This window comes from Lasiosphaeria miniovina (assembly GCF_030549165.1).
Source record: "Lasiosphaeria miniovina strain SMH2392-1A chromosome Unknown B0T26scaffold_6, whole genome shotgun sequence".
Taxonomy (NCBI): Eukaryota; Fungi; Ascomycota; class Sordariomycetes; order Sordariales; family Lasiosphaeriaceae; genus Lasiosphaeria; species Lasiosphaeria miniovina.
The window spans coordinates 3074969-3099672 of NW_026848225.1; the positions used below are offsets into that span (position 1 = coordinate 3074969).

General features: G+C 57.9%; 7 protein-coding genes across 7 annotated transcripts; 4 read left to right on the forward strand and 3 right to left on the reverse strand.

Annotated features, from left to right (window-relative positions):
• Window positions 1-111: 111 nt before the first annotated feature.
• On the forward strand, window positions 112-2395 carry B0T26DRAFT_679244 (mitochondrial genome maintenance MGM101-domain-containing protein; the record flags this gene model as incomplete). Its single annotated transcript, XM_060440328.1, has 7 exons — window positions 112-197; window positions 363-394; window positions 600-664; window positions 934-959; window positions 1050-1078; window positions 1269-2013; window positions 2113-2395. The coding sequence occupies 7 exons, from the start codon at window positions 112-114 to the stop codon at window positions 2393-2395; spliced, it is 1266 nt and encodes a 421-aa protein (XP_060293193.1).
• A 1258-nt stretch (window positions 2396-3653) lies between these two features.
• On the reverse strand, window positions 3654-4927 carry B0T26DRAFT_614413 (TB2/DP1, HVA22 family-domain-containing protein; the record flags this gene model as incomplete). The annotated part of the gene is made up of 3 exons (XM_060435958.1): window positions 3654-4560; window positions 4626-4775; window positions 4899-4927. Coding segments are annotated over 3 exons (1086 nt in total), but the record flags the coding sequence as incomplete, so codon positions are not given.
• A 939-nt stretch (window positions 4928-5866) lies between these two features.
• On the reverse strand, window positions 5867-8271 carry B0T26DRAFT_428100 (MFS transporter). Its single transcript, XM_060434938.1, has 3 exons — window positions 7139-8271; window positions 6779-7069; window positions 5867-6709 (listed from the first exon to the last, which is right to left on the reverse strand). Exons 1-3 carry the CDS (start codon window positions 8022-8024, stop codon window positions 6267-6269), a joined length of 1620 nt encoding a protein of 539 aa, XP_060293195.1. The 5' UTR covers window positions 8025-8271; the 3' UTR covers window positions 5867-6266.
• A 918-nt stretch (window positions 8272-9189) lies between these two features.
• Window positions 9190-11001, forward strand: B0T26DRAFT_428116 (TfdA family taurine dioxygenase). Its single transcript, XM_060434939.1, has 4 exons — window positions 9190-9804; window positions 9873-9979; window positions 10068-10546; window positions 10683-11001. Exons 1-4 carry the CDS (start codon window positions 9422-9424, stop codon window positions 10803-10805), a joined length of 1092 nt encoding a protein of 363 aa, XP_060293196.1. The 5' UTR covers window positions 9190-9421; the 3' UTR covers window positions 10806-11001.
• Window positions 11002-13858: 2857 nt separating this feature from the next.
• On the forward strand, window positions 13859-15853 carry B0T26DRAFT_743200 (peptidase S8/S53 domain-containing protein; the record flags this gene model as incomplete). The annotated part of the gene is made up of 1 exon (XM_060444220.1): window positions 13859-15853. The coding sequence occupies one exon, from the start codon at window positions 13859-13861 to the stop codon at window positions 15851-15853; it is 1995 nt and encodes a 664-aa protein (XP_060293197.1).
• Window positions 15854-17951: 2098 nt separating this feature from the next.
• On the forward strand, window positions 17952-19424 carry B0T26DRAFT_755030 (uncharacterized protein; the record flags this gene model as incomplete). Its single annotated transcript, XM_060445896.1, has 3 exons — window positions 17952-18136; window positions 18194-18737; window positions 18792-19424. The coding sequence occupies 3 exons, from the start codon at window positions 17952-17954 to the stop codon at window positions 19422-19424; spliced, it is 1362 nt and encodes a 453-aa protein (XP_060293198.1).
• A 667-nt stretch (window positions 19425-20091) lies between these two features.
• On the reverse strand, window positions 20092-22713 carry B0T26DRAFT_861066 (major facilitator superfamily domain-containing protein). The gene is made up of 6 exons (XM_060447742.1): window positions 22646-22713; window positions 22100-22577; window positions 21911-22038; window positions 21377-21851; window positions 20758-21314; window positions 20092-20699 (listed from the first exon to the last, which is right to left on the reverse strand). The coding sequence occupies exons 2-6, from the start codon at window positions 22219-22221 to the stop codon at window positions 20440-20442; spliced, it is 1542 nt and encodes a 513-aa protein (XP_060293199.1). The 5' UTR covers window positions 22222-22577; window positions 22646-22713; the 3' UTR covers window positions 20092-20439.
• Window positions 22714-24704: the final 1991 nt, after the last annotated feature.

Consider the following 24704-nt stretch of genomic DNA (forward strand, 5'->3'; position numbering starts at 1 on the left):
CGGCCAGTGAGCTCGGAATGTCCAAACTCGACGTTTCCAGAAACCCAAACCAACAACACCAAAAAAAAAACCAAAAAAAAACAAGTTGCACTAAACAACAGCCATCTCGCAATGACGAAGCCAGATGCAAACCAGAACAAGCAGCAGCCGCCGCAAAATGCTGTGGCCGTGCAGCAAGACGACGAGCCAGACGAGTGGTAAGCAGGACGCGATTTATCTCTTGGCCCGTTGTGTCGCGTTGAGTGGCCCCTGTCAAAGTCGAGTCGAGAAGAAAGGCTACCTGAGGCTTTTCCGGCCGCCCGACGCCGAGTCTCGGCACTGCTGAGAATTCTGTTGCTCACTGGATGCGGTGAATTCTGTAGGGACAAGCGGATCTTCAGCACCGGCTGCGCAGGTACGTTGGCTGCGTTTTTTATCTATACCGGAGGGGAGGCGGGAGTTTGGGGTCTGCAGTCTTGGAATGGCGTCTTCGGGGCGGACTGAAAAGATTTTAGGGTCCGGTGCAAGTCCAGTGCAGGCCCGGATGTTACCCAATTCAGGATTGCCAAAATGGAAAAAGTGTCCAAAGCTGACAAGTGGCGACTGCATGTGTGAGACAGACGAAAACACCACCTTGACCGATTGTTACTACGAGAAGAAAGATTGGAGGAAATGCAAAAACGAGGTGAGCCCTCCTGGAAGTTTGCGATCTGCCGAGCCATCTCTGGGCGTTCGGACCGCTGATACGGAAGCTGCGACGGGGCCTGGAATAGATGGAGCGGTTCAGAAGGTGCTGGAAGGCCCAGGGAAATGACGCCAGAACCGACATGAAGGATGCTTAGGGCTTGTACAGTAAGGGGGCATATCGGAACAAGCAATATCCATTTGACTTTTCTTAATTGTGACGATGATTTTGTCTCCTGTTATGCCATACAATGGCTTCGTCGTTTGCAGATGGGTGACATTGGTATCGACATTCGGTATTAGTACAAGATACGTATATATATTACATACGGTGGACTCTAAAGGTGGCTTGTGGTTTGTCGCATCCATTACTTTTGGCCAACAAGGATTCCCCTGGAAATTACGGATGTCTACGGTACGTGCGGAGTACAATTCCTTACTAACGAATCATAGTTTGGCCCCTCCCGATTGAGACGCGATGCGGCCCAATCAATTGGCTGACCAGGTCCAAGCTCGCCCTGAGCTCCGTCTTAGGGATCCCAAACAATCGATGTTGAATTTTTTGCCATCACTCTTCGCGCACCGCAGCCCGACCCCGAGAACAGATATGCAATCTCGCGCCCTTCAATCGGGCTGGCGGCCCCTGCAGTCTGCGTCGTCGGCGACATTGCAATGTCTGCAAGCCCCGAGATGGCCAGCCCACGTCGTGGCACGCCGCGCAGCCTCGTCCTTGACCACGGACAAGCCAGCCACCACTTCGCCATCTCGCCCATCGCCCGCCCCAAAGCCAACGCCGCCGTTTGTCAAGAAGCCGGCGGTGCGCACCGTCACCAAGGCGACTTCGGCAGAAACACCCACAACACCCACAAAGCTGCCCGTTAACAACACGGGTGGCCGCAACTACCATCCCTCCTCCATGCAAAGCAAGATAACCGCCGAGGCCGCCGAGACCGTGAGCCCTGTCGAAGACCCTCTCCCCACGATCCCCACACCCTCTTTTACCGGGTCTCTCGTCGGCACCACGCCCTTGAATGGAGCCGCGACCGCCAATGGCAGTGAAAGTGCCGACACCGCCAACAACGGCGAGGCCACGGTGGACTGGTCGTCGTCGTTCTACGGCCTGTCGGTCGAGCCCTTCAGCCCTGAGGCGGCCGAGATCCTCATGCAGCCCATCGAGCTCGACGACGTCGAGATGAAGCCCGACGGCATCATGTACCTGCCCGAGATCAAGTACCGGCGCATCCTGAACAAGGCGTTTGGGCCGGGGGGCTGGGGCCTGGCGCCGCGGAGCGAGCTGGCCGTGGGCGAGCGGATCGTGACGCGCGAGTACGCGCTGGTTGTGCATGGGCGGTACGTGCCCACCTCACATCTCTCTCTCTCTCTCTCTCTCCAGACTCCCATCCACGCACGAGAGAACCTCCAAAGCTAACCCTGCCACCTCCGGAACAGATATGTCGCCCAAGCCCGCGGCGAGAACAACTACTTTTCCGAGGAGAACATCCCGACAGCGGGCGAGGGCGCAAAGTCCAATGCGCTGATGCGGTGCTGCAAGGACCTGGGAATTGGCTCGGAGCTGTGGGATCCGCGCTTCATCCGCAACTTCAAGAAATCGCACTGCCACGAGGTCTGGGTCGAGCACGTCGTCACCAAGAAGCGCCGCCAAATATGGAAGCGCAAGGATGTGGACCCCCAGTACCCTTACCAGATGGCGCCCAAGACCGGCGCCCGCTAAGGGGGGCAATGCTTACCCGTCTGCTGCCTGCTCTGGCGAGCAGACGGAGGGAGAATTCAAGCGCCGGGTACACAGCACAATCACACACGGCTGCGGTCTAGGGATGGCATCCGTGAACGAGGCTGGCCCAGATAGATGTTTAGCTTCGAAGGTGACTAACATAGGGGAACGGACTACGGCAACAGACTTGTGCCTTTCCTTTCTCCTATTTGGCGCAGAGACGACCCGCGTATAATAGCGGGCCTCATCGGGAGGGCAGCAAGCCTATACTACCTTAGCCGTCACCTTCACTGTACTACCAATGTGTATATACCATTTCCTACGCCTGCCTTGCTTACAGCTGGTTCTAGTGTATACACATATCCACAGTGTTGCCACACAACGTACGATACCACCATACACACTTCTCCAGCAAGCACCCTGCCCTAGCTTATTGAGCTCAGATCTCATACCATGGCACTGTACTACACTTCAAACTTATAGACTTGTGGATACCCTGGGTACTACATACGTGGCGATAACCAGCTAACCCGCTTAGCAAGGACAGCTTTGAGCCGCAGAATGAGACCAGAGGCCTACTCTCGTCAAGCCCAGATAATGATAATGCTTCAATGGCACAGATGTTTACTAGCCAGCCAGCCAGGCAAGCCTTACTGGGTCTCGAGTGGGTCTTGGGACTATAAATAGGAAAACGAGAGAGATGGGGTTGGGAGGGAAGTCTTGTTGTATTTCGCACTCTTACACAGCCTGGCGGCATTGCATTACATTGCAACTGAATGCATTGTGCAGAGGCAGAAGAAGAAGAACAACTCGCCATCTGTGTTCAGTTCTCGCGTGACCCCAACTACGCAAAGACTCGCCGACGCGGCTCTGGGTGGCTGCTCGGTTATCGGGCGCTCGGTCGGTCCGGGCCCAAGTCTCTACAGAATTCGATCTAATTCGATCTCATCTATATCATAATAGCCGTCCTGTGCGTGTATGTTGGTATCACACGCCCCCTTTATTGTCCAATGCCACTGTCAGACGGAACACAGGTGTGTATCGAGTGTATAAGCAAAAGGAGGGAAGAGAGAAAAGAATGAAGATGAAAATGAAATGAAAGCAATAACGCCGGTTTATTGCCCCCCCCCCTTGTCCCCGTCCCGTCGCATGTAATGGATGGATGACCCCCACAAAAAAAAGGAGAAAATAGAGTCTACTGCTCCGCCCCCGAGGTCCTGCTCGAGTCGGGAGGCGACGGCGTCGTCGCAGCAGCAGCGCCACTTCCCCAGGCCCACGGCATCCAGCTGCCGGCTCCTCCGGTCGCAGCAGATCCCGCCGCGGCAGGCGTCGTTGCGGCCGCTCCTCCTCCCGGCGCGCGACGGCGCAGGCCAGCCGCGGCGTCGTCCATGTCGTCCTCGGCGCCGCTCTCGGCCTCGAGCTTTTCGAAATCGACCTCGGACCGGCTCTTGCTCAGGCTCCCGCCAGGGCCTCCATCCAAGGACATGCTAGGGGCGCGTTCAGTGGTCGCTGCTGCCGCCGCGGCCGCCTTCTCCAGCCGCGCCGCCTCGTCGCTCTGCAGCTGCGTCGCCTCGCGGTCCAGCGCCGTCAGCACGTACTTGAGCCGCTCGCGCTGCGCCTCGATGAACGACATGCGCGCCGTCGTGCCGCGGATCGAGTCCGGCACCATCCCGAGCGGCGCCGCCGCCGAAGAAGAAGAGGTCGCACCTGTCTTCGTGCTGGCCCCGGCCGTGGCCGCCGCTGCCGCGCTAACGGCCGACGACAGGAACGAGTAAAAGTCGGAGCTGCCGGCGGTCCCGCTGGCGCTGGCCGCGCCTGCGCCCGTGGACCCCGTCCACCGCGCCGACGGCAGGCTGAAGCGCGCTAGCAGCGTCTGCGTGTACGACTGCGGATACCCGGAAGACGAGGGGGGAGCGGCGGCGGCCTCGGGCGACGGCGGCAGGCCCAGCACGTTGGTCTTGAGCAGCTCTATGGCGCGCTTGATGTAGGCGATGCCGGCGGCGCGCAGGCGCTCGTGGGCGGACGCGATGAAGTCCTCGATGGCGCCCTCGTTGTCCTCGAGCCACGGGTGCACGTGCGTCTGGTAGATGATGCGCGCGCCCTGCGTCTGCGGCAGCACCAGGTACAGCAGGAAGAGCAGTCGGAGGTAGGCGTAGAAGGGGATCCTGTGCGGGGGGAGAAATTAACTGTCAGCGCGTTGTTTCTCTCTGGTAAGGTCAGAGTGACGTACCACACGAGGAGCCACTCCGTCCACGACTCAACCAGCAGCGCGCACGCCAGCACCACCCAGTACATGAGCCATGGCGTCAGCTGGGCCGGGTCCGACGTCTTGAGCGCCTTGTAACTGGCGAAGACTGGGAAGAGGAAGGAGGCGATGGAGCTGTGTTGCGCGTTTGTTAGCAGCCGTTGACCTCAAGCTGCCGCAAGCTGCCGCAAGCTGCCGCAAGCTCGCGTCTCGCGGACGAAATGAGGGGCAGCCCGCGCGAGGGAGGGGCACACGCACGAGAGGACCTTGGCAAATACGTCGAACATGGCCGTCAGCTCTCCAGGTGGTCGTGATTTCCTGACAGTCGCTTATAGAAAGTAGTTGTTTCTGGTTCGAGAGCGTCACTCGCCTCGGTGACAAGCGTGGTGGTGGGAATGAGGCGATAAGGTCGGTGTTTGTTGAACGGTGATGACGGCAGGCGAATCCTAAGGTGGGGGAGAGGGGAGGGGGGATGCAAGCTCCAGGCAAGGCTTAATAAAGGGCCGCGGTGCGGGTCAATGTCCGCACCACAGGAAGCGGCGGTAGGACAAGCAGCCCACCTGGAAGGCGCCCAAAGCAGAAGAGCCTGGCAAGGCGAGGCACGCGCGCAGGGCAGCTGAGCTCTTTTGGGAGGTTGCCCAGGGAGGTGACCGCCGGAAGACCCCGCTTCGCTGCTGAGGAACAGCGTTGGTTATCGAGAGCACTGCAAGCTCCCCGCTAGCCTGGCCTCGATAAGGCATGCGCCCGGCGGAATGCGGGGCTCGGGCGCTATATTTGGGCTTTGTCTCCACGCTTGGCAGCTGACAGGCTCGACGGATTTGGTTGGCTCGCTAGGGCTGAGGTAAGGTGGCTGGTCTGTAACGTTCCGGTTTTGCGTTTTCCAATTGCGACAGAGAAGAGAGATGAGACCGGCAAATCCAAAAAGAGGGGCCCTGCGGGTTCAAAAGTATTTGAAGAATAATGAGCAGAAACCTGTCCTCTCTTCATTTTTACCATTGTCGTTGCATGCTGATTCGACTAGTTCCTGCTGCCTGGAGCCGTGACGCGTCTTTGCAATCTGGCCTCGTGGAATCGCGGGTGTGTTGACGTGGGCCCTCACTCGGCTCTCTGGCATCGGAGCCTTATCTTGCTACCTAGGTGCTCAACGTGTTGCGTCACCTGGGTCTGTCCTGAGAGATAATCAAAATAATAAAGGTGATTTCCAGGTAGTTCTTTGTCTGTCATCCTATGAACCTCCCCCCCCGCGGTGTTATCAGCTAGTTATTTGTCAATTGTTCCAAGACCAAGATTACTGTCTTTCTCTCGTACTGAGTATTTAATCGCGATTTACAAATTTACAAATCGTGGGCCCCTTTCGACTAATGAATACCCTCAATAGGATCTGGGTCTTGGCAGTAACCAGCTCTGTGCTGTTGGCCGTGGCCATCAACACCGATTCCCATTGATTGCTTGGTACTTGGGTGTCTGTGTTTGTGCGGTTGGACCGTTGAACGAGCCACTCATATTCATAGATTGGTTCTGTCCATAAGAGCTAATTTAAAACCGCCGCCCACCTTTCTGCCCACAATTAACCTCAATACACGACCCTAAGAGACTGAAGGAAAGAAACCGACAAGATCTAGCCAGCTACGCCTTCTCCATGTGCGACCCCGACAAGTCCCGGCCCGTAGCCGACGCGGCGGCGGGGGGGTCCTCGACATGGGCGGCGTGGGCGGCCTCCTTGTCCCTCAGGATAACAGCATCGGCCATGGCGCGGGTGCCGGCGCACACGTAGCCCTTGAACTTGCGGGCGGGCACGTTGGCCTCGAACATCTCGTGGATCTCCTCGAGGGTGCGGTCGCGCGTCTCGGGGATGTAGAACCACGTGAAGACGAACAGGATGGCGTTGGACCCGGCCCAGACGTACCCGTACTTGGCGTTCCACCCCAGGCTGGCCGGGTTGATGAAGTACGGCGCCGTGAACACGCCCAGCCAGTTCCCCAGGAAGTTGAGCGCCGTCGCCAAGCCGAACGTGTGCGCCCGCAGGTGGTTGTTGGGGTACTCGCCGCCCATCAGCCACGCGTACGGTGCTGGGAAACCGTCAGTGTCTCAGTTCGCAGTCAAGTCACGGGCGATGGGGGGAATTCATGGCTGCTCACCGTAGGCGACGTAGAAAAAGGTAAACAGCGAGATGAAGGCGACGATGGACTTGGCCGCGGCCACGGACCCCGGCGCCACCGTCCACGCCACGGCGAAGGCGAGCTGGCAGAGCCCGCACGCGCCCACGCCGACTAGCACGATGACGCGGCGGTCGAAGCGGCGCACGATAAACGAGCTCGCTATGGCGCCGATGAGTCCCATGCACGTCACCATCACCGAGTACGAAAAGGCCTCCGTGACGCCGGCGGCCGCGAGGAAGTAGGTCGTGTAGATGTTGACCCACGAGGACCCTTAGTAATCCATCGTGTCAGCACGGGGTTGACTGCTGCCATATCTGGTATCCAACCCAGGGAACTCACCGTTAGCGCAGTGGAAGCAGATAATAGCAATAGACAGCAGAGTGCGGCGGCGGTCGCGGCCGCGCCACATGTCGATCCAGAGGTGCTTGCCGTCGCGCTGCTCCATCTGCTCGCGAGTCGACACGGCGATCTCGTTGAACTCTGCCTCGAGCTCCGTCTCGCTGATTCGGGCGTTGCGCAGGCGGCGCAGCGCCGACTTGGCCGCGTCTTCCTTGCCCTGCGTCACCAGCCAGCGCGGGCTCTCGGGGAAGAAGAAGATGGCGACCGACTGCACGGCTGGCGCCACGAAGAAGACGGCCAGCGGGATGCGGTAGGCCTCGGGCCCGTCCAGCAGGTGCGTGCCATTGTCGACGGCGGCGCCCACGATGGACCCAACCGACAGCTGGCACTGGTACACGGCGAACATGACGCCCCTGAGATGCGCCGGCGCCGCCTCGTTGACGTAGACCTGCGCAAAGGTCAGGAACCAGCCGACCGACACGCCCAGCAGCAGGCGCGAGAAGTACAGCGCGCCGAGGCTGGTCGTGCCGATCATGATGCCCGTGGCGACAAAGTTGAGCAGCGACGCCGCCCACAGGCCGTGGCGGCGGCCGAAGAGCGCGCTGAAGGGCCCGACCAGCAGCGAGCCGACGAACGTGCCGATGGTCATCAGGGACGAGATAAGTTGCTGGACCGTCGGGTCGATGCTCCACTTGTTCGTGGCGGTGTTGAAGTAGCCAAACACGCGCAGGAACCCCGGCATGGCCATGAAGCCGCCCACGAGCGCGTAGTCAAGCCCATACTGGAAGCTCGCGATGGTGATGACGGAGCAGATGAAGAAGCACTTCCTGTGGCTGCGGAGGTCGAGCTTGAGCGGGTTCGCCGTGAGCACGGCGCCGCCGGCCATGTCGTCTGCGCGATGTCACACCGCGACGGAGACGATGGGAATAGGGGGGAGGGGGGCGGTGAGACGAAACAAACAAGACGGTTGGTGGCAGATGCAGGCGTGCGGGATGCTACCTGATTACCACAACACGGGCTGCGGGTGGCGTGCCGTTCTGTGGCTGTCCGCCAGACCCAGGCAGGTACAGTATGTACGGATGTTGCCTGGGTACCTGAGGCGGAATGAAGATGAAGTCTAGCCTGGTTATGAATACGGCGAGGGGGGATGCTGGATTGGTGGCACTCACTTGACCTCGCACTGCTCCCGGCTCCCGCGTTATAAAGCACGCACTCATCCGCGATCCAATATCAACAATCTATCTGCCGCCTCGCCATGGAACCGGGTGCGGGGTTCGACGCGCCCCTTTCTTGCCCAGGAAATAAGGGAAAGACCCCGTGGTCGACTCCCGTCGACGAGGTCGGCGTGCGCTACGCTATTCTGGACCATGGTGACCTCGATTCACCTTGGCGGAAATAGCTTGGGAGTAGTGTAAGGATTCCTTCGGGCCCAGATCATTGCGCCGGGCGACACGGTGAGAGCTCCGCGGGAAGCCCAGACTGGTTTGCACGCTCGCGCTCTGGCATTTGTAAGGGTTGGCCGGCAGCTGGCCGCGTTTCCCATTGTCGCCAGCGCCAAATTGCCGGGACTGGCACGGTGGTGTGTAACCCGCCCCCGCTTAATCCCTTTGCCGCCGAGGATGAGGGAGGCACATGACTTTGGTCTGGCTAGCACCAGTTCGTGTCAGACTTGACTTGACTAAAAGAAGATGGACATATAGGTCGAGTGAGTATCGCGGGAAGTTTACAGATTCAAATACGCAGCGGCTCTCGGAATTGGCCGAACAGTTCATCTCAATTACTAGGCCCAGATATCGTAGAGAATATCACCAGACTTGACGATATATTATTCTTTCCGACCCGCGACCCGCAAGCTTTGTTTTACTGGGAATTCGGCAAGCCAGCCACATGCCCACCTGCGGGAGCTGCCACGGTTGGAATTGAAATCCCACCCTGGTGATCCTTCGTCCAATCTCTAGTCTGCGAGCGCCCCTTTCCCCGCACTCGAGCGGAAACCTTCAGCCTTGAAAGTCGACGCGCGCTAGCATCTGGATTGAGAGGGAGGTGTGTGGCAGCATTGCCGCAGGTTCCGTGCCTGCTACTGAGTGCAGGATCTCGCTATCTAATCCCGAGCTGTGGTGTTGATAAATGGGGCGCCGTGCCGCGGCCCTCACTCGCTCGTGAGAATGGCTTCACTAACCGAGCAGAGTAGATCATAATCACAGCCAGCGACTGCTGTACTGTCCATCCTCCATCTTAGTCTTACACAGCACCCACACATTCACAGACGTCCTTGTCGACAAAATGGGCTCCCTCCAGACCGTCGACGCAGCCCGCCCCCAGCTCGCGCGCGCGCCGCTCAAGGCCGGCACGTCGATCGACCACCTCTCGTACGTCGACGTAACACCGCTAATTGGGCGCGAGTACCCGACGGCGAGCCTCAAGGCGATGCTGGACGCCGACAACGCCGAGGAGCAGCTGCGCGACCTGGCCATCACCATCTGCGAGCGCGGCGTGGCCTTCTTCCGCGCGCCCCAGGACGACCTGTCGGTCGCCGAGCAGAAGCACATCACCGACCTGCTGGGCAAGCTGACCGGCCGCCCCGCCGAGAACGGGCTGCACGTCCACCCGCTGTACAACGACCCCAACAACCTGCCCATGGCCGACGGCACCACCGACAAGCACATGTGGGTTCTGTCTGTGTGTCTGTGTGTCTGTGTGTATGTGTCTGTCTCCTGCTGACTCGCTCTGGTAGCTACGTCATCAACTCCGAGGCGGCCAAGAAGCTGTACGCGACCATGAAGAACCGGCCCGGCGCGGCCGAGGAGCCCAAGGACCTGGGCCGGGAATGGCACAGCGACAGCAAGTTCCATCCACCCATCTCACCCACTCCACCCATTCCACCATTCCACCCCTTTCCAACCCGCCCCCTAACAAAACAACACAACAGGCCTCTTCGAAACCTGCCCCTCGGACTTCTCCTTCCTGCGGATGCAGTCCACGCCACCAGCAGGCGGTGACACACTCTGGGCGTCGGGCTACGAACTGTACGACCGCGTCTCTGCACCATACGCGAAATTCCTCGAGACCCTCACCGCCACCTGCGCGCAGCCCGTGTTCCGCAGCGCGTGCGAGGCCGGCGGCTACGCCGTCATGTCGCCGCGCGGCTCGCCGCTCAACGTCGATTTCCAGTTCACGCCGCACCACCCCGTCGTGCGCACGCATCCTGTCACCGGCTGGAAGACGCTGTTCGCCGGCGTGGGCCTGCATGTCAGCCGTATTGATGGCGTGACGGCGTACGAGGACCAGGCCATTCGCGACTATGTCTTGAGGCAGCTCACGCGGAACCATGACATGGTTGCCCGCATGCACTGGACGCGCGGCGCGTGTGCGATTTGGAGTAATGTGTGCACGCTGCATGCTGCGACGGTGAGCGTTTTTTCTTCCTTTGGGAGGGCGTGTTATTGTTTGTTGTTGCCCCATTTCTGGGGGGCACTCTTGCGAAGTTGCCAACTTCCCCTGAAAACCAGTCGAGCGGCAGCTAATTATGCCTTACGTGCGGCAGCCCGACACACACCTCGTGGGCGGCGTCCGGACGGGCGTGCGGGCGTCGGGCATCGGCGAGGTGCCGTACCTGGACCCGGCCAGCACGGGCAGGCGAGAGGCGCTCGGCCTGCCCAAATTTTGAGATTTGATGTCAAGACAGACATCCTGCGTGTAGTCTCTAGTCTCTATTCATAAGACTTTGTGGGGCCGTGTGGAGATCTTAGGTGCTCGGTGGTAGAGGCGTTTCACCACGCCTGGTAGGGTTTACGTAATTTTTGCTGCCACCAGGCCCCTATAATAGTCTTCTCTGCTGTCAACTAACGCTCTAAATCAACTAAATCGCGCAATAATCTTAATAGGAAATAGGCATCAATCGCCGCTTCTCTTCTTCATGTGTTCAGATTCCTTACCCCTCCTTTCGGATCTCCAACGCCGACCTCCAAAGGCCAAAATGGCCAGAATCCGGTTTATTCCGTTGCCCGTTGACACCATAGCAGAGCGCGGGGTTGCCCCCGAACGGCATTTACATTGACTCTCAACTATCAGGCTGCTTTTCCAAATCTAATTCCCATCAACTAACTAGCAAGTAGCATGTCGACCCTCGGTTGATAATATTTTGAAGGAGCGTCTCTCGAATCAAGGAACTCCACATTTCTAAATTTCCAGTTGCATCTTTATTACATCCGAAGCCGTCATGGACGCGATGAACCTTTCTTTCAATCCGCCGAAATTCTTGGTCATCGGGCCGCGCAACGACCGCAACGACGACGACGACCTTGGTGAAAGCAGAAGCCCACTGATCCAACTTCCACCACCACCCATCGGAGTGTCAAAGTCCTCCGCCATTAGGCCATGCAATAACGTGTGCTGGTGGCCAGATGAGCTTTCGGACAGCTCCTCGAATCCCCATCGATGGAGAAATTGTGCAGATTTGGGATGCCATGCTTGCCGTCTTGTGCAACTAGGAGTCGCATATTTCTCGACGAACGGGCCACCTCAAGACTTCTTGGAGTCGGTGTCAAGAATACAGACGCAGCAAGGCGGCGCCATGGTCTGCATGTCTTGGAAAGGACCCTTTCGGGGAGGTGTCACAAGATTGCTTCGTCAAAGTGGTAGCGCCTTTGTCGGAGATGCAAAAAAACCTCTCTTATTTCTCCCGTACGTGGTTCATTAAACCGGTTTGTTATGGGACGATCTATACTTGGGGCCCGCTTAAACCCTTTCGAACGCTTTGATGATAAGGAGTATAAAACAGTGGGTGGTTTAGAAGATGATGAAAGAGGTACTCGGAGGCTGTTTGCTCTATTTATCGGCGAGCTAAGCTGTGGCGCAAATGGCATCCCGGGCCGGGAGTTAGTTCTTCGGAAACAGCCAGATATTTCAGATCAAATATATGAGAGGGTAGGCGCTTTTAGTTTCTGCATTGGCGATGAGGACTACGCAGAATTGGTACAAGGCCTGCACGACCGAAGTACTGTGGTGATAGTTTAACAGCGTCTGTTTATACTATTGACTTGTGATGCCGACGATGGAAATTGGGAAAACAGGACGGGTTATGCCTAATGTTAAATGCTGCTGTTATTTTATTTAAACTGTAGCAACTATAGCCGAGGCAGCCCAGAACGGAACCCGCTCGCTCAGCCTGCTCAGTCTAGCTCAGGCTAAGGCGGCAACTGCTCAGTTCCGAAGAAGGAAAGGTGTAATACAAAAAGCAGGGCTGACAGGGTATATAAAAGAGTGTATTCTGCAGTGTAGAAGGGAAGAAGTCCTAATCTAAGGGAGTAGCGAAGTCGGCCTTTGTAGGCTCTCAGGGACCTGGTTATGTGGACCCCTGAGTGCATACCTCGGTTACCCAGCTCGTTGAACCACTCAAGCGACTTGGCAGTGTATTTAGTGCCGCAAAAGGGAAATCCATGGTGTCGATTTTAGGGTAGTATAGTGAAAACGCTGTTTCGGGTAGGGCTGAGATGCAGCGGCGCTGTTGAGGCTTGGCGTCCGGGCTTGGGAACTTGTATAGTTAGGTGGTTAGCTTTTGTTGTTTGCTAGGCTGGTTGGACTTATTGGACTTGTTAGATTTCGTTGTCATTATCAAACTCTCAAAGTTGCAGTATCACAGTCTTAGAGCGGCCGCTGATGAACACTCGCTCTCGTTCACTCCACACAGGATCCGCGCCAGCCTACACCGGAACGAAACCAACTTATACATATGCCTTGGATGGCGGCGCATAAGTGGGACAACCCCCAGGACCCCATGGAGGCGGGCCTCGCAGGCTCACTAAGAACGGGACCGAACAAGGTAGTCTGGGGAGTCCATTCAGGGCCAGGCAAGGGCTTACAGGGTGAGGTGGGAGCTCTGGGCCATCCTTCCGACTGGCCGTGGCCCGGGTCTAGACTCGTTTGTAAGGCAGCACCGCTGCAGCCCTACGGGGCTGGAAATCGAAGCCGGTCGTGCCACGCTCTTTGCAAGTCGGCAGTTGTGAGATGCGCTCCTTGGCGAGCCAGACAGGCCTCGCTCCGAATCAATAATTGGTAGTCTTGATTGGGGGCCACCACAATCGCCGTTTGATAAAGAAAGCTCGTGCATTAGATTTTCTGGCTACTAGAGGCCGCAGATAAGGGAAATGGCTGGATTGGGCTAGCCTCGTGCATGTGACAGCGTCTTGGCTGCGCGTCCCGCCGGTTCGGTGAGGAGGGTTCGCCCTGGGGCTGGCTGAAACTGCAAGAGGGCATCACAAGCTCCCCGTTGGACAGACATGCCGCTAGTCTAGCCCGGCGCCACCTTTGGTCTAGACCCGGCGCCACCTCTGGTCGAGGCACATCTTTATCAAGCCAGCGGCGAATAACAACATTTCAAAACAGGGAGCCGCCTGGTTAGGGGTCAGCGCCGAGCCATGAGACCTCCAACTCCACCGGAGGAAGTCGCCCGGGCCTGGGAGTGTGGCGAGCTGAATGTGCACCTCGACTTGCTAGGATGTCAGTGAACTGATGCAATACTCAGCTGCGTAGTGGGCGGCGGGCTGCGATTCCATGGCTGCTGCGTAATGGCTGCTGCGTATGTGTACTGTAAATGTGGCCTACGACTGTAAATGTGGCCTACGACTGTAAATGTGGCCTACGAATGTGTATATAAGACCCGCCTCATGACGGCCTTGGAACCGTCGATTGCCGGCTACGCATCAAACTCATACAAACACCATGGCACAACTCAACGGCCACAGCTTTAGCTTTGACAGCCTGGGTCTGCAGGGGCCCCAGGATGGCCAGCTGGAGGACGGCCAGAACTACATTGTCATCCAGCTACACGACACCCTCAATCGGGCCCAGAAGCAGCGGCTGCAGAGCCACGGGGTGGTGATCCAGAAGCACCTCGGCAACAACGCGTGGAAGTGCCGCTATGAGCCGTCCGACATTGGCCGCATCATCAGCGAGGACTTCGTCAAGGACGCCGTGCCCGAGCCGCCGCAGCTCAAGGTCCAGCCCAGCCTCGACACAGATGCCAACCACGTGCAGACGGTCGACGTAGTCCTACAAGACCGGGCTGACCGCTCGGCCGAGGAGGTCAGCACGCTCATCCAGGGCATCACGGGCGTGGCGCCGGACAACATGTCGACGCGCCGCGACAACACGGTGATCCGCGTCGAGGTGCCGCTCAACCGGCTGGCCGAGATCGCCGCCATCGACAGCGTGGCGTCCATCGAGAAGGTGGTCGACCTGGGGCTGCACAACAACGTGGCGCGCGGCATCCTCAACGCCAACAACGTCACGGTTAAGGACACGGCGACGCCCTTCAAGGGCGCGGGCCAGATCGTGACCGTGGCCGACACGGGCTTCGACAAGGGCTCGACTACGGACGCGCACGCGGCCTTTAGCGGCCGCGTCGTCGGCCTGCTCCCCATCGGCCGGCCCAAAGACACCAACGATATCGACGGCCACGGCACGCACGTGTGCGGCTCCGTGCTGGGCAACGGCACGTCGGACAAGATGGGCGGCGTCATCCAGGGTATCGCCCCCGAGGCGCAGCTGATCGTGCAGGCGCTGGGCACGGCCAACAAGGGCCTGTTCGGCAGGTCGACGGTGACCCTAGCCGGCCTGCTGCAGAGCGCGTACGAGCGAAAGTCGCGCATCCACACTAATTCGTGGGGCCCCAAGTGGCGCGACAGCAAGACGGGTGTAGTGTTTGGGCAGCAGCCGTACAACAACGCGTCGACGGACCTCGACACCGCCGTGTGGGCGCACCGCGACCTAGCCGTGTGCTTCAGCGCGGGCAACGACGGCCACGAGACGCCGCTGCCGGGTAACCGCGGGCACGTGGGCGCGCAGGCCGCGGCCAAGAACTGCATCACGGTGGGGTCGTGCCCGAATCAGCGGCCGACGGCCGACGGTACCGCGGCCGTGGTGTTCGACGCCAAGGGCACGCAGCAGGGCAACCCGGCGGCCATCTCCTTCTTTAGCAGCCGCGGGCCGACCATCGAGGGCCGCATCAAGCCCGACGTCGTCGCGCCGGGCGGCATGATCCTGTCGGCCAAGTCGCGGGATGCGGTGGTCGAGACGCGCTTTGGCGTCAGTGAGGACCCCGCGTGGTGGTGGTGCTCGGGCACCAGCATGTCGACGCCGCTTGTCGCCGGATGTGTGGCCGTGCTGCGGCACGTGCTAGTCGGGGCCGGCGTGACGGACCCTAGCGCAGCGCTGCTCAAGGCGCTGCTGGTCAACGGGGCTACGGACCTGGGGCGGCCGCGGTCCGAGCAGGGGTTTGGGCGCGTCGACCTGGCGGCGTCGGTTGTTGTCAAGGGGAAGACGGCCGGCAAGGACTTTGTCGAGGGCCAGCTGCTTGAAGAGCACGGCAAGGATGTGTTCTCGACTAAGTTCGCGCTGGGTAAGTACCTACCGGCGGGGCAGGCTGCGGGCACGCTCAAGGCCACCATGGTGTACACGGACATGCCGGGCGAGGCGCTGCAGCACCAGGTCAGCCTCGTGGTTGAGGTCCTCGACGACAAGGGGGCCAAGACGGTGCGCTACGGCAACGCGGGCGACGGCGCCGAGCAGAAGAAGGACATGATCAACACGGTCGAGCAGGTCGTGTGGAAGAACATCCCCCGCGCGTACGAGGTGACGCTCACGGTCGAGCTGGACGGCGTGATTATCCACGACCATGCCTCCCAGCCGTTTGCGCTGGTGTGGAGTGTGCTTTGACTCCTTTCAGCGTTGTCTAGGCTGATTATCCTCCATGACTAGGTATCTGGGTGGCTGCAAATGGTTGTGCTGCTTCTTTGCTGTCGACTTTTGCTATGCTAGTTAGCCCTATCTTATTCTTCCCATCTTGTTCTCTTACGGGATCAATCGATATTAGTCTCGCCATCTGCGTAAGAATCAGTGATGCGGCTAACGAGGCAGACGGCCCGTGTAACTTGTATTGATAGGCCCAGCGTCAGGCCCGATTTTCTCATAGTTGGAGTCCTTTTGGAACGGCTCCCGGAGGAGCCGATTCAAGAATCAACCGAGAACTGTCGGGTGACTGCCTGACGGCGAGACGAGTTGGGGTCTGGAGCATTTACGGTCTGGGTGACTCGCCGCCCTACTAACTGCTCGGATTTGCTGCCAAGAAAGAACGTGAAGGCGTCTAAAACTAAGCCGCTGATTACCAATTCAAGTTCGAACTCCGTATACAGGTTTGGCTAAAATCCCTGCAGACACAAGTAGAAGTTGGCTCAATTAGTCGGAAAGCCAAGCACGAGGTATCTTGATTCTCACCGCTATTGTCTCAACTCTGCGGGGCTAGGGTAGTTATTCTATGTCTCCGATTTGAGGTGATGTGAAGGGTGGATGAATAGGCTCAGAAGCTGCCGCTTGTCGGATGTACGGCGGCAAGTGTGCCCTGCAACTTGGACTTGGTTGCAAGTTGCGAGTCTGTTATTGGGCAGAAGGAGCGACAAGCAGCCCGTGGCGTCGACCCACAGACGATGGATTTGGCTCTGCTGCACACAGCCACCACAGCCCACCCCAGCTTTCACCCAGATGCGAAACTCGGTCGTTGCAAAAGCGACCAATAAAATAAACGCTGGACTTTTGCGCCACTCGAAAGTAGTAAAGGCTTGCCAGAGGCTAGCTGTGCGGCTCGAAGAGTCGAAGAGGCCGTGGAAATTCCCCGAAGCTGATTAAGAAAACCGGAATCTGGTTCCTGAAATGGGGGTCCGGCTATCTGCCTGTCTCACTCTCACCCTGCGAAACGGAAGGCATCATCGCAACGGGAAAGCTCGCAGTGCATTGCGGGTCCGAGCGTCGTTAACTTTATTTTAGGTTCAAACCAAACTTCCATTGGCGGGCGGGTGCTGTGTGGGACGCTCTGCCGTGGACCCACCCATCACTTTCCCCGCGCCAGAGGAGCAAACGAGCCCCCTGACCGCAGTGCACACCCCATTTCCACTCCCGAGTCCTGCTGAAAAGGAGCATTCAATTAATTTTCAGCCCCAGAGCCTCGTCTCGTCCCCCGAGACACGTGTGCAGCCCGCACTTGTGCGCCGCCCGGCGCGCTCCTGACGAAATGTCTCCGTTCAGCGGGTTCGAGACAGAGCCATGTTGCGGTTCAATCGCCAGTTTCCAGGTCGGTGATGACTCGGCAAGGCAAGCAGAGAGAAGGAACGCGCGCAATCCACTGCGCCGTCAAAGAGCCGCAAGGAACGTGAACCCCCTCCGGCAAACACCAGCAATTGTGTCACCGCTCTGCGCATCCCTGTCGTGAAGGGACGCCACGGGGTTCCACAATGCGGCTATCGGCGCCCACCATTGGCCCGCCGCCTGATTTGAGGGGGGAAGTGAAGTTGCAGTGGCAGCATTGGCAGTGCTTGGCCTTTGGGCGAAGGCTTCGGTCAAGGGGGGTCGGGTGGCTTGCCCAAGCTGCCTTGCCCTTGGCATTGGGCTTGGAACTGCCAGGCCAGAGCGCCCGCGTCGGGGCTGAAAAGAAAAAAATGGAAAAGAAGAAACAGACGATCGGCCGGGGGTTGTGCCGTGTCTTATTTAACTATTACCAGGGCCGCGGCCGGGGAACTCGCGCGGACGAGGCTCTGCTCCGTTCTCTCTTCTCCTTCTCTTCCATCCCATTTGTCTTTTGAGGTGTTTTATTTTGGTTTATTTTTGTGATCGTGACCCCATCGCAACAATACCCCCCCCTTCCCGCTGGCAGTCTCACGACTCGCTCCGCGTCTAAACTCGAGACTTGACCTTTTCGCGCCTTCACGCAGCTACCTAGCCCCAGCGCTTCGCGGCTCGTCGCCGCCTTGCCGCCGCCGCCGCCATGTCGGACCCGGTAACGTACGGCGACCTCGAGGGTTGGACTATCGGCGCCATCGTCCTCACTGCGATATGGATCTTGCCGCTGGCCATTGTCTTCTTCATCGGCCTGTGCACTGCCCGTCGCAGGGGTGATCCGGCACGGTCTGGTCTGTCCTGGATGAAGGGCAGCTTTCCACTCTTCATAATGTAAGCACATGGGCGAGGCTGTTTGTCGACAAAGGCGGTGGCTAACAAGGGCATCAGGGCTCTCCTTTTTTATACCGTATCAGCTGGCCTAGCCCTGTGGCTGCTATACGACCAGTCCTCCAGCAGCCGATCCAGCTGCTCCTATTCCTCTTCCTCGTGCTATAACTTTTACCTGTCTCTCTCAGAAGCTTCGTCTCGTCTGTACGATGTTGCTCGCTTTCTCGAGTACATGGCCGACATCTTCCTCCTGGTCGCCTTCGTCGAGATGTCGAGTGGATTCCTGCTCTGCCGGAGCGGCAGCGCCGCCCCGCCGGCGCTGCACAAGCGAGTGCGCTGGGCCGTCTGGGGCTGGGCCATCTTCTTCTTCGTCCTCGCCATTGCGTATTTTGGCTTCTCGCAGGGCTACTGGACTAACAGCGCTAAATACGCCCGAAACCCTAGGACCTCGGGCGTGACGGCTAAGAAGCTGGCCGATGACACCCTGACACGAGTCAGACTTAACGGCGCTCTCGAGATCCTGCTGTGGATTTCCTGCCTGCCGGTTCTTGCCTACGTCATCTTCGCGTTCGTCAAGTCAACCAAGAACAGACTCATGCGCAACGTGAGCTAGCCTGCTGCTGTCCGCTTGGTTTCCCATGCTAACCGACATTTTCAGTCTCTTATCCTCTTCCTCGTTGCAATGATCCTGAACTTTGTCCGTCTGCTGTGCAACATGGCCATCTTCTCGTCCTTGTATCTCCAAGACAGCAACTCCATCTCTGGCCTTGCCTCGAACGTCGACCTGCGGACGAGGTACACGGTGTCGCTCATCGTCGCGCCCCTGTTCGACTTCCTGCCCCTGTTCGTCCTGCTGGTGCTCCTCTTCACGCTCTCCATCCGCAAGGAGGGCGGCTTGTGGTCGACCCCGAACCAGCCTCCATGGGCCGTCTCCAGCAGCGCACCGCCGGCTCCCCACGTCGCACAGGCATACTCGACTCAGGCGCCCGCCCCGGCATGGAACGGCCAGCCCCAGTACCAGTACCCGCAGCAGCAGTACCCGCCTCAACAGCAGTACCCGCCCCAACAGCAGTACCCGCAGCAGTACTTCCAGCAGCAGCAACAGCCGCCCGCGCCCGGCGCCTTCCAGCAGCCGCCTCCCGCGGCCTACCAACACGGCGGCCCCCCGCCGCAGCAGCCGTCGCCGCAGGCGCAGCCGGCTATCGTCGAGCAGAAGCCCTACACCCCCACCCCGCCGAACCAGGCCGAGCTGTACACGCCGCCGCAGACGAAGGAGCAGCCGCACCAGTAGACGGACAGGCGTGCGAGAATTGGCGTAGTCGGGCTGTACGGTTGCGACGAGTGAAGACGAGCGGGGGAGTGGGAGACGGGCCAGGGGAACGACTAAAGGAACGCAACTCGAAATGCAACTCGGCCCCCTATTCCGCCGCCCCTGTTTTTCTTTTGTTCATCTTTAATTCGCTTACTTGGTCGCGAAGTAATCACCACCTAGGGTATTTAGCCGGGACTGCTTCTTTTTCTTTTCTCTTTCCTTTCAGGGATTCTTGTTTAATAGGGAGATATACCATTTTGGCAGTGTTGACTTGACTTGACGAAAATAATTTTGGATTTTTCCCTACTCTTTGAGGTGACGATGGGCTGATGTGGTACGGCGGTAGGTGGCTCTAGTAAGGTCTAGTAAGACATCTTACCTAGTGAGGAGGGTAGGTAGTTGGGTGAGGTAGGGTGAGATAATCGTGAATCCTCACGACACGTAGAACCACAATTACCCGATATGTAACACCTGATATACCCCCCGAGTTACGGTTTGTCTAGATGCAATGTGAATTTGCTCTGAGTTGACCTTGTATGTTCAGCCGTTGGCTTCACTCCTGAAAGGTTGCTGACATGCACGAATCACCCCTTTTTTCCATCCCGTCATCAAGTAAACAAGACAACACAACAGTCTTATAGGGTATAGCTGGGTTAGTTCCCGACGGCTGCAATCGAAATCCAGAAAGCAATTGCCTCATTAAGAGAGCAGCCCAGGCAAAGGCATTAACACTGTCACAGATATAAACCCAAAGTTGTTGGTTGCCACACGGTAAAATGACCAACTAGATCCTAAAAGCGGTATCCATCTACTGGATAATGACGTATCCATATTTCCCATATTTCCCTTATCCCTACCCACTCCCTATATAGTCCCATATAGCAGAGCATTAATAGTGCAATAACAACCTAGATAACCAGGCATTTGGTAAATCCCTTTCCGCTATATCTCAAAGATGACCATTCCCAATAAAAACCCCTGCCCAAAAATAAACTCAAGGGTGCCAGCGGAACGCAGGATTCTTGTAGTCGAGGTCCTGGACCTGCTGCTGGCTCAGGCCGGCGAGCTCCTCCTCGACGCTGCGCGACTCGCGCTTGCGGTTGTCCTGCTTCATCCACAGCAGCGCGAGCGTCGAGATGACGAGCACGGTGCCCGAGGTCGCGAGGTTGAGCCCGTTGCCGATGTGGTAGTTCGGCGCGTCCCACGGTAGGAAGCTCCACGTCGACACGAGGCCGCCGATGTTGCCTAGCATGACTGTGCGTGCGTGATTAGCCGGGGGAACTAGGGACCAAAAGAAAATGGGGGTGCTTACCGTTCAGCGCAATGGCGCTCGTGCGGGACGTGTCCGAGATAACGTTGGCGCTCACTTGGGAGTTGGTGATGGGCCCCAGCGCGTACACGGTGCTGGTGATCAAGAAGGTGGCTCCGTAGCGGACTTGGGGTTTGTCGACGGCTAGGAACATGATGTAGCCGATCATGACGGTGGGGGCGCTCAGGATCATGAAGACCTGGCGGCGGTCGGCCAGGGTGGATATCAGCGGCAGCAGCAGGGTGAAGAAGGCGCCGACGATGTACGGGGGCACCGTGTACAGCTGCTGGGTGACGGTGCTCTTGTCCGGGTAGATGGTCTTGACGATGGTGGGGAGGAAGAAGGCGAGGCCCTGCACCGTGATGTTGTTGAGCAGGAAGATTAGGGCCGTCGAGAAGGTGACGGGATTCGCCATGCCCTTCAGCAGCTTCTTCACGTTCATGGCGTCGAGCACCTCGGTTGTTGTGACGCGCTCGGCCTTGACGCGGGCGATGGCCATGTCCTGCTCCTCGGCGGTGAGCCAGCGGGCTGTCGCAGGCCTGTCGGTGAGCGTGAAGAATCTAGGAACGCAACAATGTTAGCACGGACACGCACAATGGTGGGCCGGACAGGAGTGACGTACGCGATGACGGAAAGGCCAATAGTGATGATGCCTTCGACCAGGAAGATCATGCGCCAGCCGCGAACGGAGCCGACATGATCGAGACTGAGAATTCCCGAGGCCAAGAGGCCGCCAAAGGCTCCAGCAAGGGGCGCCATGACAATGTACAGCGACAGGCGGAAAGTCAGTTCAGCGCGGCGGTACCAGCGAGATAGATAGTATGCGATGCCGGGCATCATGCCGGCCTCAAAGATGCCGAGCAAGAAGCGGACGCCGGAAGCTTGGGCCTTGGTCTGGACGAATGCGGTTGCAAGGGAGCATATGCCGAAACCGAGCGAGATGCCGGGGATAAACCAGCCAGGCCCTACCCACTTGCACATGATGTTGGAAGGGATCTCGAAGACAATGTACGAGATGTAGAAGACGGACAGAAGGGCATTGTAGTCGTAGCCCGCCATGCCCAGGTCTCTCTCTAGGAAGGCGATCTTGGCATTACCTACGAGACGGTTTAGACTTCAAGGGTCAGAGTCAGGTAGGGGGGAACCTAAGACGTACCGACGTTGGCCCTGTCGATAAAGCAGAAGAGGTAGAGCAGTGCAACGGTTGGTACGACGTACAAGTCGATCTTCCACCGGAGTCTGGCCTCGACCTTGGGGTCGATGTGGACAAGGGAATGGCCATGTCTACAGGTTGTTGTGGTTAGTCGTCCGTTTGGTTAGAAGTTGAGAGGCAAGTGTTACTGACTGGTCTGTCGCGACATGGCCTCTCTCGGCAGCGAAGTGGGTGTCGTTTTTGGACTCGCCGGTGGTGTTGGTGGGCACCTTGGGGTCGTCGACGTCGATGGATGAGGTCTTTGTGTCTGCCATGGCAACTGTGTGGCAGTTGTCTGGGTCTGGGTCTGGGTCTGGGTCTAGACTCTATGGTGAATCGCCGCGGTCGGTTGGGGACTCTCAAACGCTCTCTGGCCAAAGTCGGGCTTGGAGAGTCGAGAGGAGACAGGAATTTATGGGCGCAGCGCTGGGCTAATGGTTGCTCTTTGCCGCCAAGGAGAAAGTTTGAGGTTGCATCGTCAATCTGCCAGGCCAGGCCGAGTAGAAAAGGTAACGGGGTAACGGGGCCAGGCTGGCGGGAAATAGATAGCTCGAGTCGGAACTCGACGATTGTTACGAGAACAGAACAGACGTCGGAACAGGGTTCGGCAGGCCTCGGTCTCCACGTGAGACTATCTTGCCATAGCTTATCTTAGTCTCTACAAGAGATGGGAATTAATTTGGATGGAAGCCTACACACGTTTGCGGGGGTTGGGCCCGGCCATGTTTCTCGATTGGATTAGCACCCGGCGCCGCGTCACACGCGTCCCATCCACTGCTGTGCACAAGATGGTAGCAACTTCCGGCTCCCATCCAAGCTCTGTCCCAAAGACACCGCACCGATGCATCCATCGCCGCTGCCGACTCGAGACGCACCAATCACAGCGCGCTAAAGGTCAGTCGCAAACCGAACAGGGAAGGCCGAGGGGGCGGGGTCCCTACTTCCCCGCGGCGATATTTTAGCCCGCTCCACTTTGGTGGTGTTCTGAGGACCCGCAAACCCCCAGATTGTACGCTGTAGGGCCAATCTCCAGGGCGGTCTGCCTGCAATCCTCCACTGCCTAGATAGACTAGGCTAGGCGATCGACACCAGCGCCGTCCAAAGCTTTATCCACCCAACAATGACACGCCTTGTCACTTGTCAGCTTGGATCAGACGGAGTTAGTTGTAGTCAGCACGAGCCTTCAACTCCACTCTCTCTCTTAAGGTAGGGTAAAACAATGGGAAATATTAGCTCCTCCGAACCACAGGCTTCCCCGCATCTTGGCTGCTTCTATTCTGCACTATCCAGCAGGAAGCAAGCGTCACCCGCATTCTTCACTTCTCCTTCGGGGCAGCTTGTCCACGCCTCCTGGGACAGTTGAGGCAACGCACTGGGCCGAGCCGGCGGTTGCTACCGATAGCAAAACGATATTAATTATCTACCTTAGATGGCACTGAAATGCCTTGGCTAAGATGCCTTGGCTAAAAATCAATCAACTACCTCAAAGCCCAGTCCTTTCCTCCCGCCGTTGCGTCCCGCCATCATTACCCCAAACCCCACTCGAAAGACGAAGCCAGTCCAAGGTACCTGCCCAGCGACGCCGAGAGCTCTTTCGTCGCATGTATTGCGGACCGGAGTTATATGGCGCGCTTGGCAGGCTCATGGGGTGCCAAGTTAGCCTGCAGGGTAATTAGCACATTACAGAGTCTGGTAGTTGACCCCGGGAGTTGGGTGCCTGGGAGCCCGGGAAACCCGGCTTCGAATGGTGTGGCTCGGTAGTGCAGGCCGGTAAATGCGACCAGACCAGGAGGGGACCGACCAACCCCACGATGTCGCTCAGGAATCGGGATGTGGGGAATCCCGGTTGCACATATCATGTCCAGAGGTGTGCGGCAGAGTGACCGACATACCAATCAAACGCAGTCTTTGGATGTATTTTTGTGGTGTGTCTAGCTTGCCAATCGAGTACCGGGACGGAAGCTGCTGCCTTCTTTGATCTCCAGCAACAGGCCTCTCCTTGTTTCGTACCGCCTAGAACTAGTAAGTGAGAGCATGGACTAGATCTAGACTTGCAGTGTGACTGGCTTCCTTCGGGCCGGCCATGACCGTTTGTGCACACACTCACATCCGGACGGCTCGGGCAGCCCCTTTTCTCGATCCCGAACCCTGTCGCCCCCCGTGCACTACCCCAGATTATACACGCGGGGATAGCTCTAGACGGCCATTCTAGCTGCAGGAGGAGAGGTCGAAGCCCACGTGGAAGAGATTCGAAGCTTGGCATGCTGATACGATACGACCTGGATTATTTGTCAGATAAGTTCTGGTACCAACTATCAGCTTCCCGGGAATTGCGCAGGTAGGCAGGTAGCTCGCTTGGTGCGAAGCAGCGTACCTAATTATCCTCTTGCGCATTGTTTCGGAGATGCGTAACCCTCACGCCTATTAGTTAGCTGTAAATAGAGAGACTAGGACTGACACCAAAGGCATAATTAGGCCGAAAAGGGGGTACCCTTCTGAAATCCTACATTGAGCGCCAGCTCGTTTGCTAGGTGTCGCCTAATACATGAGGGTCTGTTTAAGCTTGTCAAGTAAACCTTGATAGTCCCAAACAGTTATCGTAGCACTGTGAAAGGTTGTATTACGAGCTGCCGCTATTGTAAATATCCGCGCCCATTATAGATGTTTGTATGTCGCGGAAAGACTTTACCGTTGGGGCCCAATTTAGAACTACACTAGGTGGCTTCTTAGTCGGGATATTTTGGATACCTTGAGTTTG

What these genes read in the sequence shown, in the direction of transcription:
- B0T26DRAFT_428100 (XM_060434938.1), bottom strand. Translation starts at nt 8,024, where the DNA reads ATGGCCGGCGGCGCCGTGCTCACGGCGAACCCGCTCAAGCTCGACCTC. An exon ending in CTGCTTCCACTGCGCTAACG is followed by an intron (nt 7,070 to 7,138) that starts GTGAGTTCCCTG and finishes TGGATTACTAAG; the next exon opens with GGTCCTCGTGGGTCAACATC. An exon ending in CTTTTTCTACGTCGCCTACG is followed by an intron (nt 6,710 to 6,778) that starts GTGAGCAGCCAT and finishes ACGGTTTCCCAG; the next exon opens with CACCGTACGCGTGGCTGATG.
- B0T26DRAFT_861066 (XM_060447742.1), bottom strand. Translation starts at nt 22,221, where the DNA reads ATGGCAGACACAAAGACCTCATCCATCGACGTCGACGACCCCAAGGTG. An exon ending in TATCGACAGGGCCAACGTCG is followed by an intron (nt 21,852 to 21,910) that starts GTACGTCTTAGG and finishes ACCGTCTCGTAG; the next exon opens with GTAATGCCAAGATCGCCTTC. An exon ending in ATTGGCCTTTCCGTCATCGC is followed by an intron (nt 21,315 to 21,376) that starts GTACGTCACTCC and finishes TTGCGTTCCTAG; the next exon opens with ATTCTTCACGCTCACCGACA.
- B0T26DRAFT_428116 (XM_060434939.1), top strand. Translation starts at nt 9,422, where the DNA reads ATGGGCTCCCTCCAGACCGTCGACGCAGCCCGCCCCCAGCTCGCGCGC. An exon ending in GGCACCACCGACAAGCACAT is followed by an intron (nt 9,805 to 9,872) that starts GTGGGTTCTGTC and finishes TCGCTCTGGTAG; the next exon opens with CTACGTCATCAACTCCGAGG. An exon ending in GCACGCTGCATGCTGCGACG is followed by an intron (nt 10,547 to 10,682) that starts GTGAGCGTTTTT and finishes TACGTGCGGCAG; the next exon opens with CCCGACACACACCTCGTGGG.